Source organism: Monodelphis domestica, chromosome 8 (genome assembly GCF_027887165.1).
Source record: "Monodelphis domestica isolate mMonDom1 chromosome 8, mMonDom1.pri, whole genome shotgun sequence".
Taxonomy (NCBI): domain Eukaryota; kingdom Metazoa; phylum Chordata; class Mammalia; order Didelphimorphia; family Didelphidae; genus Monodelphis; species Monodelphis domestica.
Window position 1 is genome coordinate 236,620,692 of NC_077234.1, and position 15,999 is coordinate 236,636,690.

Here is a 15,999-nt window from a genome sequence, read left to right on the forward strand (position 1 = left end):
TGACAGAAACCATGAAGCATATATGACTAAAACAACAGTAAAACAATTTATCTCCAGGGTTTTGTCATCATTTGCTAATTATTGAAAAACTTTATGTTTGAACAGGAGAGCTCCCATCTGCCTTTTGGATGAGCCTACAGTGATTTTGTAATGCTGATTTGTGACATTGCATTCACTTCTCCTTGGCAACAGACAATGATGCTACAAATACAATTATTATCTTCTGGCCAGATATACCCTGAGGAGGAGAGAAGGCTTTATGTCCATACAACTATTTAGGGAGAAAAAAAGACTAGGAACGGTTAGAAAGGAAAAGGATTGATGATTCTTAAAAAAATTCAAATAACTTTTTCATAAACTTTTCCAGATATTACCTCATATTATATTAGGTACAAGAGTTAATAGTAACTCTCAGAATCCAAACTTCCCATAAGTCTGGACTTTATTCATTATTTCAAACCAGATCACCTTATATTCATATATTAGGTATATACTTATAGATACAAGCTGGGTCCCGATTAATGTGACTAAGAGATCTGGCAACGTGGTTGCATTCTATGAATTCATACTCCATGCTTCCCCTGGGCCGGAATCAATCAATGACTATATTTTGCATAATTATAATTTCAGATACTGTGAAGGGAATGCACATGACCTCTCTATAGGATTCATTATTGCACTAATTGGTCCATATGTGTACATGTTGTTTTCCCCAGCTGAATGTAGGTTCCTTGAGACCAGGGACTGTTTTACTATTATTGTTTTTCTGTAGAGCTGCCTTTCTCTTTCGAGCATAGTGCTTGGCATATAGTAACATGAACTACTAAATGCTCGTTGGTTAGTTTATTGATTGGTATATTATGGTGAGGCTTGACTGAACAGAAGGAAGAGAAGTCAGAAGAGTGCATAGTAGAAAGTCAATGGTCTATCGAATGTAATATGTGTTAATGAGGAAAATTAATGTTAAATTGTAATAATTTCTACATGAAGCCATTCTTAAATCTTGGTTTCAGTGATCAGTCAGCTTCCAAGCTAACGTAATTTGCTCCCAGGTCTCAAAGCACAGCACTAGGCTGTCTTTTCTTAGGCAGGATGGAGACCTGTTCCATATTTATCTGTAAACAAGAATTCTTTTAGGTAAGGGAAGTCAGCAAGCTCTAGCAGCCATGTTGGACTCACTTAAAGTTTGGTGCTCTGGCCTGAATGTGTTGGTGTTTTCCAGGTACCAGCAAGGACATTCACGTCTTGTGATGAAGTAATGAGGGAAGAGTTGAGGTCTCTAAGGCCACCTCCTCAATGGCTATTTAGCAACCAGATATCTTGGAATATCCAGGAGGGACTGAGTGGTGATCTCAGGAGGGGTATATGTAGACTTGCTTGAGGTGAATTCACACTCTTTTACCTGACTAGGTTAGGTTGGCCAATTAATAGATTATTTTAAAATTAAGAAATACTACCTCTCTAGAATTTCCATCATTACATTAACATCAGTGTAATAGTCATTCAATATATTTTATTTTAAACTACTATCATTTGAAGCTACACAGAAGTACTGAAGTCAAGAACATCTTTAATAAGGTATGATATGAAAAAATATATTGATTGGTTATGTCAAAGGGTAAGGTATCATCAGTGAATAGCCAATGTGCTCCATTGATATTCTTGAAAGGGGAGGCAAAATTGAGGAAGGCCTCTCTTGAACTTATGGGAAAATATGGACAAAAGTAATGCATATATTCAGGCACTGAACTGCATTATTAGATGGAAGATCCACATGGATGAAATGGTAGATTCATTTGAGTGGCTGAGTATTGTCATTTGGGGAGATAGAAAAGCATAATCTGGGTTCTTCAAGACATGTTTTTGACACATACCAAAAAATAATGTGACCAAAGGCAAATCATCTACCTCTTGGCTGTCCAGACATCTCTCTAAGATCATAAAAAACCATCGGTAAGGACCAAAAATGTGTTATTTGAACCTTCAATAAAGTCCAACTTGAATGCTGCCTCATAGCATGGAGAAGACCCAAATTCATGACAGCTTATGCAAGCAGAGAAAAGGTTCTGACTGGCACTAAGCCACAAAAGCTTTAAGTAGAATTATGATTCTGGACTCATGGACCAGGCTAGCTGAATTTAGAGAGCTCTGGAGGATGCATATGATTAGTAGGCATGACTGGATGATGATCCAGTAATGAAGATTAAGAAGAAATCATACCAGAAGGATAACTAGAAGAAAGCAGTGTCATGAAAGCCTAGAGAGAAGACAGCATCCAAGAGGAGGCGGTGAATCACAAAGTAAAAGGATGCATGAGGTCAAGAAAAATGAAGATTGAGACAAGATCATGAGATCTAACAATGAAAAGAGCAATAATAACTTTGGAGATGGAAGGTTCAGTTGACTAATGATACACTTATGTATTATTGTGTATTTCAGTTGTGGTTGTTTCATATCCCCCATGGCACTTGTGAAACCGGGGAGCTAGATGGCACAATGGGTAGAGTCCCAGGCATAGAGTCAGAAAGACTCATCCTGAGCTCAAATTTGGCCTCCAGCCTTACTGGATATGTGACCCTGGGCAAATCATGTCACCTTATTTGCCTCAGTTTCCTCATTGGTAAAATGAGCTAAAGTATATTTGCCAAGAAAACTCCAAAAAGGGACATGAAGAATCTGACAGGACTGAAAAATGACTGAACAACAACAACACAGGACTTGTTCTTGTTTTTCATCCTTTGTTTCCATGGATGACCAACGAAAGAACTGGATGTGTCTTGAATTGGTTTTAAATGAGGCAGACTTGCACAAGTCATCAGCTTCTCTCTACCACAGTCATCAAAGTCCAATGGAAAAATAAAGGTCAGGATGACTGGCAGTGGCCTAAGATGCAGTAGATGACCTTGGGTTCTTCTGTGTCTGACCAAGCTCTCAGCATCTGCTTCAGTCACCTCATGGAGCTTGTTCTTATCCACCCTTTGCACTGGGGGAAGCCTTCACATGAATGAAATATCATTTGAAGGGTAGGCATCCCTGTAACATAGTCCCTACAGGACTATACACTCCATGAAAGCAGAAACCACAATTTATCCAAGTTTATATCTCATCTAATGCCCAGTACATTGCTTGATCCATAATAGATGCTTAAATATCTGTTATTCTTATTTTAAACAACATATAACAATATGTCAGGGAGTTCTAAGGGGTCCTGACAAACATTTGGTGATCCCAAAGGGGTGAGGAGAATAAGATGTGGTGATAAGGATGACAGGCATCAGTCAGGAGGGTCACTGAAGCTGGTAGCAATCAGAGGTGAGGTTTATTGATCACAACTAGTATTTTATAGAGAAAGTGGCATAGGCTAAGGGATTAGGTAAGCTTTTTGCATACACAATGAATGTAGATAATTTATCATTTTTTTTTTTACAATAGACTTAGTTTATCTCATTGAATCTAGACAGAGTTTTCTATAGGTTGATAAATCACAAGTAAATATGTAACCATCTAATTCAGATTCTCAGGGAAATATTTGCTTCAGTGGGTAGAACAAGGACAGCCAATTGTTGCCAAGTACATCAGGGAGGGGTGGAAAGGAAGGGTTTTTGGGGCTTCATGTGAGGGGTGAGCTACACGTTTGACTTTACCTAGACTATGGCTTTGATTTTACTGTGGTCCACTCTCACTATTGGGGGCTACATAATGTTATTTGAAATGAGAGTTTTCATTTGTTGTATTCTTCTAGGGGAGCATAGGAAGAGAAAATAGTAAGCCCCAATTCTTTCTAGACTCTGTAGATGGCCAAATTCAACTGTATTCAGTACTCTCTAGAGGTAAGGTAATGTGGTATAATGGATAAAGTTCTGGCCTATTGGACTTTGGTTCAAATCTCATCTCAGTAATTCTCTATGTGAATTCAGACAAGTGAATTAAACTCTCTAAACCTCAGTTTCCTCATCTGGAAAAATCTGCCTAATGACCTATAATGTACTACTTCATTTACAGAATTGCCATAGAAAAACCCTTAGGAAGCTATTATTATTTAATGAGAAAAAAATTATTGGCCTTTACATTCCTTCAGCTACTGATTTGATGCCTGTTGAACTCAAAGTAATGAGTCTTTTTAAAATTCTGTAATATCCTGCCAAAGACCATTTTTGTTTTTGGATTAAAATACCTTGGCTTGCTAGTGTCCCCAGCATATGAGAATCTTAAACAGCCTGGCAAAGTCCACAGACTTCATTCCACCGATCAGCTCTTTCTTTTCCTCAATAGCATATTTTTCTATAGCCTGCACATGGTACTTGTCTCTTACTTTAACATGATTCATTTTTAAAATTCCTGCATTATGCCATTTCTCAACATGTACCAAATCATCAAAAACACCAGTGAAGATCATTTTCAGGCTGTTATTTGGAAAGTTTTTTCTGGAACTGGACAAGTCAGTAATTTAATTTTATAAAATCTGTCAACTGGGAAAACAATGAAAAAGTAAAATATTTACTAAGAATGCAGATTTCCCCATTTATAATATACATTGTATAGCTGAATAATACTAAAGAACATCTGGAAATAATAGACTCTCAAACTGGTAGAGACCCTAGTCTTAGTTCAGCTACTAACTTACTGTGTGATACTGGGCAAGTTGCTTCCCCTCTCTGATTCTCATTTTTATCCTCTATACAATGAAAGAATTGGGTAAAATATTCTCTAAGAGCCATTCTAAGCCTAATGTTCTACGATCAGTACTCTGTGTTCTATGACGCATTCAACCATCCACTTTCCACATGTGTGGAGTGCCAGATGCGGGCTTTGGAAGAGAACATTTTCAATTTAAAAATGAATTAGATGCCAATGTTTAACCTTCCTTCCTAAGATGCTACTCTCTAAGGCCACATTTGTGGGAATTGGGCACTGATAGCCCAGAAGGTGTCCTGGGACACATAAACATCCAAGGGACGGATGTGGGATGGGGTAAGATAGACAGACAGGCAGCATCTGGGAATGCTCAGAGAAGCGATGGCCTCACCTATGCCAGGGTGGTTACGGGCTTGCCAATCCTCCTTTGTCAGTAGTCTGAGGTTTGAATTGCTGACAACAGAGGCAATATTCGAGTGGAAAATGGAGCTCAAGGGGCATGGGCTGTAAAATATGAACAGACTTAACCCCCACCAGCCATCAGTTGCCAGCTGTTGCAGTCAGGGCTGTGAAGCTGCAATCTGGGGAGCAATGCAGAACGCACATAAAAGCCTCCATGCCGTCTTGCATGTCATGCCCTGGATTCCTGCTGTCCAGCGGCCACTTCCCCCCACCTAGAAACAATTAGACTAGGTCTACTTCAAACAGCATCAGTGAGCTATTAGGCGGTCAGCTCCTATTCTTCCTCTCTGCAGGATCTAACTTCCTATGCCTCATTCACTTTAGCTTAACCTGGGAAGGGGACTTTCAGAGGAGAGCCTCTGTGTAAACAGTAGGAAGCAGCCAGGCGGCCCAATGAATAGGGTCCCAGGGCTGGAGTCAGGAAGACTTGAGTTCAAATCTGGCCTCAGACAACAGCAAGGAATGCTGTGTGACCCTGAGCAAATCACGTAACCCTGTGTGCCTCAGTTTCCTCATCTTGTAAAATAAGCTGAAGAAGGAAATGATAAGCTACGCCAGTCTCTTGCCAGGAAAACCCCAAAGGAGGTCATGAGGAGTTGGACATGAGTGAAATGACTAAACAACAAAAGAAGACAGTTGGAGTTCAGAAGGTATCTGGGGTCCGACCAGAGCCCACAGCTTTGGAGGGGTTATGACTAGTATGCCACCTTCATGAAAGGATAACTGACATCGATCTAATATTTGCACTCACTGATCGTATTCTTCTATATAGTCCCTGGGATGCTTCCATTGCTTCCAGAAACCGTTGGCTGTCCTGACCTCCAGCTTACCCAGGGAATTACTTTCTTACTCCCTTAGGCTGACCTACTTCCTCCAGGTTTATTCATCACCCCTAGTCAGAGTGAGAATGAGAAAAACATACAGAACCGTCCCTCCCGACCCTTTGTACGAGTTTGAGTGATCCCTTCAAGGGGAGAGCTTGTGTCTTAGCTTTGGGGACTTGTCTTTGATTTCTCTGTTTATAAGAAATCCCTGCCAGTCTGGTCTCTTGGTGGTTGGGTAGAAAGAGTGAGAAAATTGGCCTGAGAGTGGTCAGATTTTAATGTAGAGGTTCTTAAACTGGGGTCAAAAAATTAGTTGTATGTGTATGCGTGGATACACACACCTATACCTATACATGCATACACACTCTCTCTATATAAAATATACACACACAGCTATTGTTATTGTTTAGTTGTTTCAGTCATGTCTGACTCTTTAAGATCCCATTTGGGTTTTTTTTTTTGACAAAGGTACTACAGTGGTTTGTTATTTCCTTCCCCAGCTCATTTTAAAGATAAGGAAACTGAGGCAAACAGGGTGAAATGACTTGTCTAGGTAACATCGCAAGTAAGTGTCTGAATCTGGATTTGAACTCAGATCTTCTTGACTCCAGGCCAGCACCCTATTTACAGGGCCATCTAATCACACACACACACACACACACACACACACATTCCAATATAATTTATTTCCTTTGTAATCCAATGTGCTGTATTTTATATATTTAAAAACATTATTCTGAAAAGGGTCTATGACTCCAAAAAAGATTAAGAATCTTCATTTTAAAAGATGTCTGGGGTGGGGGAAGAGGGCAGCTAAGTGGTCAGTGGATAAAGAGCCAAACCTAGAGATGGGAGGTCTTGGGTTCAAATCTGATCTCAGATACTTCCTAACTATGTGACCCTGGGCAAGTCATCCCCCCCCCTCCTTGACTAGCCCTTACAGCTTCTTCTGTCTTGGAACCAATACACAGTATCAAATCTAAGACAGAAGGTAAGAATTTAAAAAATGGGAAGTAGTTGATGGGTATAGATAATAATGTCCACAGAGTAAGCTAATTGAGCTTCTCTGACTGATACTTAGTCCACAACTAGCTCTATTGGATTGGTATGTTCCAAAGAGGAAAAGGGGGTTGGGGTGGCAGAATAGACAGACAGAGAGAGAGAGAGAGAAAGAGACACAGAGAGAGAGAGAGAGAGAGAGAGAGAGAGAGAGAGAGAGAGAGAGAGAGAGAGAGAGAGAGAGAGAGAGCAAGCACTTTTGGTCACTAGGAAACAGTATGAGAGTAGAGGGTCTACAAGGACCTACCTAAGGAGATAGAGAATCTAGAGAAGAACTCAAGGTGGGACTAGGACGACACTGATGACTTGGTTTACTAAAGAATCTCTTCCTAAACTCTGACTATTTCAGATAAGCCTTCTCACTCTTTCCACCCAACTAGCAGTAGACCAGACTGGCAGGGATCTCCCACGAATAAAAAGATCAGACACAGTTCCCCTGTGCCAGGACAGAAACTCTGGGAATCACACAAACTTACCCAAAGGATCACATGAAGAAGATATCTATGTGTTTCTCCTCCCTCCTATTTCCACTCCCAATCCCACTAGGGTATACAATTCTGCCTGGGAATGATCTTTATTTTCCTAGTTTATATAAAAATAAGAGTGTAAGTCATAATGCTTCCACAACCCTCAAAAATCATTAGGAAGACTATGTACATTAACAGGTTCTCATGGAGGAAGGACATTTTAATATTTTTTAAATTTTTTAAATGAGCTTTTGCATTCTTACATATACGTAGAAGCTCTAGTATAATTATTTCATTATCACCAGTTTTCTACAGGTTTTACCTTTTAGCCGAGACGCCCTCTGCTTTGGAAACTAGCCATATATCTTTTTAAATTGAATAATTAGAACCAAACAAAATGGCCCATCTCTTAATTCTCTCAACCCACTTAATTTAGACATGATTGGGAAGAGCCTTTGTTTCTTACCTTCTCCGCTGACGGATTCCTGATACAATCAGTAATACAATTCCAACTATGACAAGGCAGAACACCACACTAAATATGATAACCCAAATAGGAGTTGATGGCTCAGTGGGAGGTCCAAGAGTGGCAGGAATTTCTAGGAATTCCAATGTCTGATCATTCAAAATGAAAGCATTGTTGATTCTATTTCTGTTCATCCTAAAGGGATAGAAGCAACAACAAAAAATGTCAAAATCAGAGCAATTATAAATATCTTTATAAAATCAACTACATAGTATGGAATGCCTTTCTGACCCCCTGAATGGCTGCTAAATCCTACATAGGTCCTAGTTTTCTTGGCTGAGTTCTGGGGCAGTTAGAAGCCAGTGTGGCAGCTGATATTGGTGCTGCTGCCTTCTGTTGTAAGAAATAGATGTTCAAGTTGTGTTCATCCTTTCAAGTTTGAAGTGTCTCTGAGTAAATTAAGTTACTTGGGCTTCTCCACAGACTCACTGAATTGACAGCAGGTCCAGTCAGAAAACCTATGGTGTAGATACTCTGTACTTGTGGTAGCCCTTCCACTCTGCTCTTTCACAAAATCTCTACGCTACTGCCTGGCAGAGAACTGGTCAACTTATTCTCCCTGACGTAGAAATGGCACAAGTATTAGTGTGCTCTCTTTTCAGGGTTTCCTGTATTTTGAGGCTTCAGCAGTCCCACTGGACATAAACTGGAAGAAGGTGATTTTTTTCAAATTTCAGTAAACTGAGTGCCGGTGATTTTTGAGAGAATGGGAGCTACATCCTTGAACTCGCATTACAAAGGCAAATGCCCCTTCTTCTTCTTAGATAGAACCCAACTGAAAAGCCTCTTGATTTGGGAGCAATCTTAAAGTGAGAATCCATTCTAAATCAGCTTCTAAATTACTCTTCAGTATAGAAATGAACCATCCTGCAAATAATCCAAAATACTGGATAATTTTAAATAATTTCTATTTCTTTTTGGAATGTTTCAATATTTATATTCAAATATGGGTGACCAGAGGGAGATTGATATTTGTAAGAAAACAATGCAGTTCACTTTATAAGTGTGACAAGCAAAATTGAAACTTTTCTAGGCGATTTAACTTCAAATTTTCCCATTTTTAGAATGAATTATATTACCTACATACTAAATAAATTAATGTAAAAGGAGCAGCTAGGTGGCTCAGTAAATAGAAAGCAAGGCCTGAAGAGAGGAGGTGTTGGGTTAAAATCTGATCTCAGATAGTTTCTAGTTGTGTGACCCTGGACAAGTCATTTAAGACCAATTATTTAGCCCTTACAGCTCTTCTGCTTTGGAAAAGATATTGATTCTAAGATAGAAGGTAAAGAGTAAAACCAAAAACAAACAAAAAATGTAAAACTTCAGCCTAAATAACCTTTCCCTCTAAAATGTTTATTATGGAATTGAATTATATACATATATAAATTATATAATTAAATTAAATATTCTGCTTAGCAGAAGCACTAAGAAAAAAAGGATAAGGGGGCAGCTGGGTAGCTCAGTGGATTGATAGCCAGGCCTAGAGATGGGAGGTCCTAGGTTCAAATCTGGCCTCAGCCACTTCCTAGCTGTGTGACCCTGGGCAAGTCACTTGACCCCCATTACCTAGCCCTTACCACTCTTCTGCCTTGGAGCCAATACACAGTATTGACTCCAAGACGGAAGGTAAGGGTTTTTAAAAAAAAATTAAAAAAAAATTTAAAAAAAATAGAAAAAAAGGATAAAAGTTGAAATCAAGATGGCTGATAGACCATTTTTAAGGTGACATCATTTAGTCATTTTCAGTCATGTCTGAGTCTTTGTGACCTCATTTAAAAATTTCTTGGCAAACATATGAGAGTGGTTTTCCATTTTGCTCTCCTGCTCATGTTATAGATGAAGAAATGGAGACAAAGAAAGTTAAGTGACTTGATCTTGGGTTAGCTAGTAAGTATCTGAGGTCAGATTTGAACTCAGATTCTCCTGACTGGACCCAAGCCCCATTCACTACTCTTTCTACCTTCCCCAGCATGACAATAGGCATACCCAACTAATGTTATCTTTTGGACCCAGGGGAAAAAAAAACATGATGTCAGGAATAGAGAGTTCTGAGATTCACATTTTATACTTAAGAAAGCTTAAGAATAGGAAGAGAAGAATAGAGAGTGGGAGAAAAAGAAAGAGGGAAAATTAAGTGTGTATGACAGGAAGTTAGGGGATGGGAGTAAAAGTAGGGGAAGACATGATAATCATCCAGAAAAACAAAGAAGAAAAATTTTGGAGAGATTTTATAATGATCTATTTGCAATATTATTGTGAAATAACATAGAAACATAGCTAAAACTGTACCCTAGAATGCTAGCACCAGTCAATAATTAGCAAAATTTAAGAACTTACTTTTAGTCAGGGCAGCTAAATGATAGATGTTGGGCTTGGGGTCAGGAGAATCTGAGCTCAAATTTGACCTCAGACACTTGTTAGCTATGTGACTCTGGGCAAGTCACTTAACCCTGTTTGCCTCAGTTTCTTCATCTGTCAAATGAACTGAAGAAGAAAATGGCAAACCACTTTAGTATCTCTGCCAAATGGGGTCCCTAAATGGGGTCATGAAGAGTCAGACACAACTGAAACAACAAGAAGGTACTTAAAATGAATTCTGTCTTGAGTGGTCATTCACGAATGATTTGAATTTTTATTATTTTCATGTAATGAAAGGGGTATGTGATCCCCCCCTTCCAGTTCAACTGCCAGAGACATATAGTGCAGTTGCATGATGAAGTATTAATGTGATCCCTTCATGAAGTGGAATTACTTCTCTGATGGAGTCAGGAAGGAAATAACAGGATTAGCTGTGCAAACAAATTAACTCCACTGGTGGGGACTTTAAATAGCTAAGCTCTGGACAAATTTCAAAAGTTTGAAAGTGGGAGAGATTGCATACCTGAAGCTGCTTGGGGAGAGAGATGGGAGGGGGGGCATGTAGGGAGGACACAGAAGGAGATAATTACTCTCTTCTCACCCTTGACTCTAAAATTATTTCCTCTTAATTGGGATCAGCAAACTATGGCCAGCATTAAAAATTTTTTTTCTTAACTTGGTGGTCCTGTAAATGCACAAGGTAAGCTAATTCTGGCTCTCTGACTAAAGTTTGTCTACAACTGCCCCAAATAAAGTATATTTAAAGGAGATAAATGGAATTCTAGCCAGTCCCCCCTCTCTCTGAGAAGAGCTGAGCTGAATGACCCTTCCCTCCCCCAACCTCCTGCTTCCCCTCCTGGCAGGAATTAGCTACCCCTGGAGGAGGGTTGGGGAAAGGAGAGTCTAGAGGTACTACTGTTGTTACAACCCTGCAAGAACATCTAGACAGACCCATGTGGAAACACACGCAAAACACAGAATGGTATACCTCCTTGTTGGTGAACCTATAGCATGCATGCCAGAGGGGTTGCTCCCTTCCCTCTCTTCACATGCACCTAAAGACATTGCTCTGCCCAGCAGCCCAATGAGAGAGCTTCCTTCCTCTCCTATCTGGGGTAAGGGAGCAGCTCCATGCTCCATGAGGGTTGCAGTTTGGGCACTCAGTCTCTAAAAGATTCACCATCACTGGTATACTGCTTCCATCACTTCCCACTAGCTGGTCCTCTGTGTTTCTTTGACATGCCTTGGAATCTAATACTTATTCTCTTCCTTCCCCTTTTCCTTTCTCTCCTCCCCTTTAAGCTTTCTTTCATATCTTGTCTTCCTTATTCGAGTGGAAACTTCTTGAAGAATGGGACTCTCCCTCATATTTGTATTCCTAGCAATTAACACTGCTCCTGATAATGCTTGTTGATGGTAGTGGAGGCACAGTAAATAGGGAACTAGGCTTGTAGTTGGGAGGTCCTGCATTCAAATCTGGCCTCAGGCACTTCACTTAACCCCATTTGCCTAGACCTTGCCCTACTGCCTTAAAGTTGTTACTAAGACAGAAAGTAAGGGTTTTTTAAAATAATAATAAATGCTTGTTGAATGACTTATTATTCACTGATTGACCCTTTCCCATTCCTACCTCTAACGCTGATCATGTAGCTTTGAAGGAGAAGATATTACATATAACATTGAACAGAGACACACATTCCAGACAGTCATCAATACCAAAAGACAGGAACCCACAGAAGTGTGACCCCTGGCAGCAGAGAAGAAAGTCAGAGTAAGGAGAGAGACAGATCCAAGAACCCAGCCAAGGGGACAGGATGATGACTCTACAAAGAGAGAAAAAATGTCCAGACCCCACAGCACCAGAAATTGTATCTGATAAGATCATGCAGATGTTACATTTCTGTCTCACTACCCTGGTATTTTAAATTTATTCCTGTTCATCTGTTTATCTGTGAGGGAGAGTTCACCCCAGCTTTGTGGGATGGGGATATTTGTAACAACTTTCATTTCTGTCATTTGAGGTATTATACCTTTGCTCACCAGTCTACTGACTGATTATTAATGGGAATCAGTGAAGGAAGGGGAGAGAGACAGGAAGGGCTACTATGAGCCCTAATATAATATCTTCTTATGATATGAGCTATTATAATAGTAGGCTAGGTAGATGGTCCCGTGGATAGAGTGCCACACCTGGAGTCAGAAAGACTCATCTCCCTGAGTTCAAATCTGATCTCAAATATTAGCTGTGTGACTCTGGGCAAGTCACTTCACCTTTTTTTGGCCTCAGTTTCCTCATCTGTAAAATGAGTTGGAGAAGGAAATGGCAAATCACTCCAGTATCTTTGCCAAGAAAACTCCCAAAAGGGGTCACAAAGAGTTCTACATAACTGAAACAACTGAAACAACCTAACAAGAAATTTAGCTGACCTCTAATCACTTAGTAGAAGTCTGACACATAGTAGGCACTTAATAAATGCTTGTTCCTAACCCTTCTCCGTCTTTCTAACATATACAAACCATATAAGCATGGGCAACAAATGCTAATCTCTCAGTACCCTAGACAGCTCTTTAAAACTATAAGTAATAATGATTATAACTAGCAATCTTTAAGATTTGCAAAGTGATTTCTAGCTATCACTTCTTTTGATCCCCACAACAACCCCAGGAAGTAGATGGTATTATTATCCCTATTTTACAGATGAGGAAACTGACACCTAGAAAAGCTAAGGGACTCTTCCAAGGTCACTCAATGAGAGGCGGGATTTAACTTCAATTCCTATACTCAATTCATTATATATTAACCTGCCTATAATTACAAATAGCTGCCAAATCAGTGGATAGAATTTCCATGTTAGGAGTACCATACCCTAATAAATTCATAGCTCTGGAGAAAAAAAAAAACCTTCACATTTGGTCATGCATGGATGGTCTTATCACATACATTATAGACTTTGTTCTATACCTTCTTATTTCTTTAGCTATTTCTCTATTCTGCTCCAAAATGTATGCAATAGAATTCTATATAGTTGCTAAGTACCTAGGCACATTGTTTTTTATATTGTGTTATGGGAGTTATTTTTGTTTTTTTTATTTTAAAAATACAATAGAAATATATTTTATAAGTAATATATATTTATATGCAATATAAATATATTTCATATATAACATAAATATATAAAACACATAAATTAATATTTTATTTTTTAATAAAATCAAATAAATGGTTTCTTAGTCAACTATCATTGTTGTTCAGTTGTTTCACTTGTATCTGATTCTTTGTGATCCCAAAGTATTTCTTGGCCAAGATACCAGAGAAGTTTCCCATTTCCTTCTCTAACTCATTTTATAGATGGGGAGACCAAGGCAAATAGGTTAAGTGACTTGCCCAGGGTCACACACACAGTTTGTAAATGTTTGAGGCCAGATTTGAACTCGGGAAGATGAGTCTTGCAGACTCCAGGCCCAGTACTCTATCCACTGGAACACCATGCCTTAAAAAAAAAAGGCAAAAAACATGGACAGTAGACAATTCGGGACCACTTGGCCTACTTATATGAGGGATCATATAAGGGAGAATTGAATTATTTGACATGAATGTAAACATCTTTTAAATAAGTTAGTATATTTATCTTGAATAAATTAATACAAGATAGATTCAGAAGAGAAGAAAATGGAGTGACAATTACCTTATGGCTCCCTGTACCTCACCTGCAGGAACCGTCTGATTTTCAGAAGGGTCTGTGACTACAAACCAGAATGATACACGCTTCGTTACGTTGCAAAGCAGCACGTTGGAAATTCTGCAAGGGTTGGGAGAAGGGAGAGAAAATACAGTATTATTTTAAGACAATAACATCTATTAGAGAATATATACAATGCAGCTACTACCAGTCTTCCATGATTGTTTGAATGAAAAAGGCTTTTAGATGTAAACTCTATGCTAAGCACCAGGGATCCTTCCTCCGAAAAAAGCAATATAATCTCTGCTCCCAAGGAGTTCACATTCTAATAGGGAAAGACAACACCTGTAAGAATTAAGTTGCAATGAGAATAGAAAGACCCGGAGTCGGTGGGGCCAAAGACAAGGAAAGATGCTAAGAAGCAGTTTTCTGGAAGGCTCCTAAAGAATTCAGTATTTTAAATAGCTGTGATTTCATTGGTGTGAAATGAAATGAACCCTTCAGTCAACACCGATCTCAACCCTTCCCTGTTCCTACCCCCACATACGCGTTAGGGGTTCATCTTCAGGAGAAGCCATGACCAGAAGAGATTGACCTGTTCATCAGCCCTCTTTGAGCAAGCCTCTCTGAATTGGGCGAAGCTGGTCTTAGCCACCCCAAATGGGCTTGTGCCCAGTATCTTAAGACCTACCAAAGCTTGTACTGTCATCACTTGTCAGTACCCAGGATCACATCGAGTACTCATTCATAATGAGATGAAACTTAAATGTTTCCTAGGTGTGACAGCAAATCCCATTTTTATTCAGCTCATCAAGCCATTACTTAAAGTATGAAGAGGTTGTCATTTCTCCTAGGAGTCTATAACAAAATCAGTTTGGTTTGTTTTGAAGTGCTGAAACAAATAATGGAGAGAAAAAAATTCTTCCAAAAACTTGCCGAAAAACTCAAGATGATTCTCAGAATCATAACTCGGTACCTTTGATATGTTTACTTTTATGTAAATTAGTATTGTTCTTTTTTCCTTTTGATCATGTCTAATTCTTCATAACTTTATTTGAGTTTTTCTTGGCAAAGATACTGGAGTGGTTTGTTCTTTCTTTCTCCGGATCATTTTTACAGATGAGGAAACTGAGATAAACAGAGTAAGTGACTTATCTAGGATATGCCTCTGAGGTGAGATTTGAACTTGGGGAAGACAAGCCTTTCTTACTCCAGGCCCTGCAATCTATCTAATACACTTCCTAGTTCTTTATTCAAATTCATTATATATATTTATATATTCAATTATTAGAAATGCATTGTAAATTTAGGTCTTATAACCAAAATGGATAAAATAAGAAAAATCTTCTAGTTTTATCATGGGATTTATTTATAATAAAATTATTTTATCCAGCTAGAACAGATAAGGATTCAATTTAATTGAACAAACATTTATCAAGAATGGTACTTAGAGGACAGCTGGGTGGCTCAGTGGATTGAGAGTCAGGCCTAGAGATGGGAGGTCCTGGGTTCAAATCTAAGCCTCAGACACTTCCCAGCTGTGTGACCTTGGGCAAGTCACTTGACCCCCATTGCCTAGCCCTTACCACTCTTCTGCCTTGGAGCCAATATACAGTATTGACTCCAAGATGGAAGGTAAGGGTTTAAAAAAAATGGTACTTAAAAGATTTTTTTTCTTTTTTGCCCACGTCTGTGGTTTTATCAGTAATAGGAAGCTCCCAAAACATTGCAAGATGTCTAAACCCTCAAAAGAGGTTGGTCTGATTCTCCAACAAGACAGGCCAAATGGATAAAGAATGTCCTTTGCTCATTTTATGATGTGCAGCTGGTTGGACAACCCTAGGGCTAGTCTATCCGGTGTCTAGAATACAGCTACCAACACACACACACTCAAACTATAATAGAAAATAGGACATAGTAATTGCATAAAAAAGTATAAAAGGACTGTATGAGTGAAGATTATTCCTAAATCGGAGAAGGATTCATCA

General features: G+C 39.0%; 1 protein-coding gene across 1 annotated transcript in view; it reads right to left on the reverse strand.

The window, feature by feature from the left end:
- CLTRN (collectrin, amino acid transport regulator) overlaps nucleotides 1-15,999 on the reverse strand; it is a 93,593-nt gene that overhangs the window by 14,539 nt on the left and 63,055 nt on the right. The window contains exons 4-5 of the mRNA XM_007500872.3: nucleotides 14,018-14,131; nucleotides 7,914-8,108 (exon numbers count right to left, since the gene is read on the reverse strand). Of these exons, the coding sequence (XP_007500934.1) occupies nucleotides 7,914-8,108; nucleotides 14,018-14,131 (309 nt within the window). The remainder of the gene's footprint in view (nucleotides 1-7,913; nucleotides 8,109-14,017; nucleotides 14,132-15,999) is intronic.